Consider the following 4,320-nt stretch of genomic DNA (forward strand, 5'->3'; position numbering starts at 1 on the left):
TTTTTTTTTTTTTTTTTTTTTTTAACGGTACGGAATTTATTTTCTTATTTTTATATTTTTATTAATTTACATGTTATTTTTTATTAGAATGAAACATTTAGTTATAAAGACGTGAAAATCTCTTTCTAGTTTATGAGTAAAAATTCTGAGACTGACGGTGGGCTAATTAACACCTCAAAATTACTGCTAGTAGATATTTTTTTTTTTTGGGCTGTTACAGAGCAAACACCCGACAATATGCCAAAATCCCCAAGGGAGGTGGTTGGAGAGGGGAATGAAGCTTCCTTATACGGGTATGGAAACTTCATCGAGTGATTGGGAATGAAACTGGAATAACTCTTTCTTGCAAGGGTGTGAAAACCTCTCCCTTGTAAACACGCTCGAAAATCGTGAGGCTGATGGCGATACATAATAGGTCGAAGCGAACAATATTTGTTAGTCGTGGGAACACGTCTGAAAACCTAGATATAAGATTCAAATACCTCACTCCCGTGTTGGACGAGGAAGAAAAGGTTTTTAATCAAAACATAGTCTAATGAATTTATTGAAAGAATAATGAAGAATTATATGAAATGGGGAAGAAGTTTGAGTTTTGAAGGTAAAGAGGGTAATGATTTGGATTGGGAATAATGAGCTTATAAGTTTTAAGGCAATCATAGTACAAATGGATATGACCCTGATGCCTAATAATGATTTCTGTTTTCATTTGTTTATAATTTTATTTCAGGAAAAGAATAAACTTTGCAAATAAATATCATATAATCATTTTATACAAGCTACCTTTTCAATATAAAAAAAGGGTATTTTTTAATCATATTTTACTTTAATTATATTAAAATAAATTAACGTTCAATACTCGAAATTACAATATTCAATCATTTTGAATTTCTTAAAAAAAATATTTAATGTGAACTTATATTACTGGAAGAAGAAAATTGTAATGATAATTAAACGTGTGAAATCATATCAAAATAAGAAGAAAAAGAATTATATGGGTTGATTTGGAACTCCATATATTTGTCAAAGCGTTGTGATATAATGGGTAGGTGGGGATGTAGTTTCCATATTTATCTTCATAAAAGATTCTCGTTATGTTCACATTCTATTTGTCATTTAAGAGAATTAAGGTCACTGTTCGGAATCGAATTTCAACCAAAAAAAAAAAAAAAAAAAAGCATTTTTTTTTCTCACTCTTAATTATCTACTAATTAAAAGAAAAGTAAAAGTTATTTTCAAACGGAAAAAATAAAATATATTTTTTCATCAATCCACACCTCAAATATTGTAAGAATTTAATACAATATTTAAAATAGGAAATATTTGTTTATAATATATTTTTAATAGTATTTAGAGTATTAATTGGGTTTTTAAGTATATTATTTTTCTAGTATAATTCAATGTGGTAAAATCATAATTCATAAGTATATTATTTTTCTAGTATAAGTCAAAGCGTTGTGATATAATGAACTTCCAATTTTTCTGCCCTACAAGGTCGTATTGTCACACTCATAATTCATAAAAGTCATTAAATGTATGGTCTTCTCCTTCATTCAATGCCTTTTCTTTTCCAAAATAATAATTGTTGGATAAAAAATGAATTATCTTAGTTAAACCAAATTTAAATCGTTAATTAACTTGTACTCATTAACAACTGTTAAACAAGAAGCAAATGCCAATCAATTTAACTTATTCATTAATCAACTTTTAATGCTCTAACCAAACTAAAAGAGAACAACAATATCTTGAGATTTCAAACCCTGCCGCTGATTGAAGAGCTATAGTTCGTTTGAACATCATTCGACAAGTCGAAAAGCATAACGCCCCCGTAGCTAGCGGATCTTTTAACAAATGGCAGCACGTCCCTTATCAGCACCGCCGGCGTCACGTACCCATCACCGGCTTCTTCAGACGCCGGAATTCCCACGTAAAATTTTCTTGCCGGAATTGAATGTATCCACTGCATCCACGACCTCCGGAACACAGATGGATCGCCGGAATTGTACTGGCATTGCCTGTCGTTGAAAAATCTAATCCAAACATAGTCGAAAAGTCCGGTGTAAAGCGATTTGGTTAAGTAATTGTCGGGAAAACAGCACCCTGGAGCCGCCGTGAGGTATACTTTCCGACCCCATTGCCGGCCGTAGTCGTATAGCCTCCGAGCAAGTAGAGTGTAGTAGGGAGAGAACTCCCCGCGCTCAATCCTGACATTACAAAATTTAAATTAGCTGTATAATTGGAGTGAATAAAATAAATTGTTGGATAAAAATATTTTCTAAGCATTTAGCCTCTTTTTTTTTTCCTTTTTTTTTTTTTTTTTTTGTGTAACATTTTAGAATTTTAATTATATTTATTAACCAATAATATTTTCAACTGGAAGTACTTTATTGTCTTTAATTTGGAATTTTAATTAAATGTAAAAGCTTTGAGAAAAAAAAAACAAGAAGAAAGTGAGGATTTTCAATAGAAATCTACTAAATTTTAACACACCTGAAATCCACGCCGTCCAATGGTGCATAACCGAATGGCCGTAGTGAAGTGGAGTGGCCGTGGAGGAAGTTATTCCATATGTAGTCGGCCAGGTCTAGAGCCTCGGCGCCAGAGGAGAGGGAGTAGTTTCCATGAGGGCCGCCGATGGATAGCATGACTTTAACGCCGTCGTTTTGGCAGTTGACGATGCCAGCACTCACATTCCAGCAGCCGTTGCAGATGGGACTGCAGTGGCGCGTTAGGTTTACTTGCGGCAGCTGACCGTTGCCAAACGTGGAGAGGAACCCTATGTTGACGATTTTAAACTTCCCCGTGGCACAAGCGGCGGTCAGCCGCCCCTCTCTTATGTTCTGGCCCCAATAGGTCGCAATTCCGCCGCCAATGCCGCCACGGCCAGCAGTTGCTTCAGAATAACAGCCCAGGAAGACGAGAATTATGAGAAGAGAGCAGGCAAATGAAGAAGAAAATTGAATTTCCATATTGAAAATGTTAGAAATATCTAAGGCTTGATGTGAGAATTAGTTAGTGGTTGATTCGGTATTTATGGACAGAATTTGATTGTCCCGGTAGGTTTTCACGGTCAATTAAAACATACATTTTCTATTATTATTATATTGATTTCAGAGTCAACTCGGAAAAGTCCAAAAGGTAAACGGTGGGCTTCTGCTGCATTAGTGCCGGTCAAACAGGTTGACAGTCATCTATGGAAAATTAAAAAAGAATTAAAAGATTGAAGGAAAAAAAGAAAAGTGAGATTGAAAATGGTAGAGAAAATGAAATGACATGAAAAGCCTATATTGTTAATTGTCTAAGAAGTCAACGTTTAGTTGTTAGGTTGAAGTGGTGCTTGTTAATCCTAGATTTTAGTCATTGATCTCTTAATTGTTAGTCCTAAAAGATAACTCAAAGATTGAAAAAATAAAAGAAGCCAAACCATTGATTATATTTCAGTCAACTCATAACAATATTCCATTTCTAGAGAAACATGTCGTATTGATTTTGCTTTTCTTTTTCTTTTAAATTGAAATTATATCCTACAGCTCCCTCCACTCCATATATGATAGTCAACGCTATAGGCTTACAAAGTGAATATGATATGGAAGCTTCTATTCTCTGATTTGAAAATATTGATATCAAGCTTAATATTTATAGAAGTTCCTAATACTTACTAAAGGTGCAACAAACCTTATTGCTTTCTTTAAAAAAATAAATAATCTAGAGAACCTTATACCTCATATACAAATATTAACCATATTAAACCCATATCTTCTTAACTAATATTAACATAAACTCAAACCTTATACCTCAAATACTAATATTTATATAACTAAAATATTTTTGTATATAATAATGTTGTTTGACCATTTACTTTTGGTCATTTTTCCTCCTCCTACTCTTTCATCCTTCATCCTCTTCATTTGCCCCTTTCTCCTTCCTTTTAAATCCTCATTTCCCTTTTTTCCCCTTCATTATTCTCCCAATTTTTTATTGACTAACAAAAGTGAAATTCCACATTAAACGTTTATCCCAATTCCTAATGCTAACATAAATATACATTCTTTTACCTTACTATAAACACACTATTTTCATTAAAAAAAAAAAAAAAGAGTAAATAAATAAAATAATAAAATAATAATAAAACTGGTTAAACCTATATCTTATTTTTTCCCTCCCTTAATTCATTTTTTTTTCTTTCATTTTCCTCCTCCTATATCTTATTTGCTATACTAACATAAATAGAAAATTTATATCCTACCTTTTTATAAAATAGATAATTTAGAATGGTAAATTTACTATTGATTAACAAAAAAAAAAAAAAAAAAAAAAAAAAAA

At 32.2% G+C, this 4,320-nt stretch overlaps 1 protein-coding gene across 3 annotated transcripts in view; it reads right to left on the reverse strand.

The window, feature by feature from the left end:
• Positions 1–1,670: 1,670 nt before the first annotated feature.
• LOC111480064 (basic endochitinase-like) overlaps positions 1,671–4,320 on the reverse strand; it is a 5,453-nt gene continuing 2,803 nt past the window's right edge. For all 3 annotated transcript variants that reach the window (XM_023125009.1, XM_023125007.1, XM_023125008.1), the window contains 2 exons: positions 2,488–3,188; positions 1,671–2,201 (listed from right to left, as the gene is read on the reverse strand). In XM_023125009.1, the coding sequence (XP_022980777.1) occupies positions 1,751–2,201; positions 2,488–2,966 (930 nt within the window). In that variant the 5' untranslated portion in view covers positions 2,967–3,188 and the 3' untranslated portion in view covers positions 1,671–1,750. The remainder of the gene's footprint in view (positions 2,202–2,487; positions 3,189–4,320) is intronic.

The sequence above is a fragment of the Cucurbita maxima genome, unplaced genomic scaffold, assembly GCF_002738345.1.
Source record: "Cucurbita maxima cultivar Rimu unplaced genomic scaffold, Cmax_1.0 Cma_Scf00005, whole genome shotgun sequence".
Taxonomy (NCBI): Eukaryota; Viridiplantae; Streptophyta; class Magnoliopsida; order Cucurbitales; family Cucurbitaceae; genus Cucurbita; species Cucurbita maxima.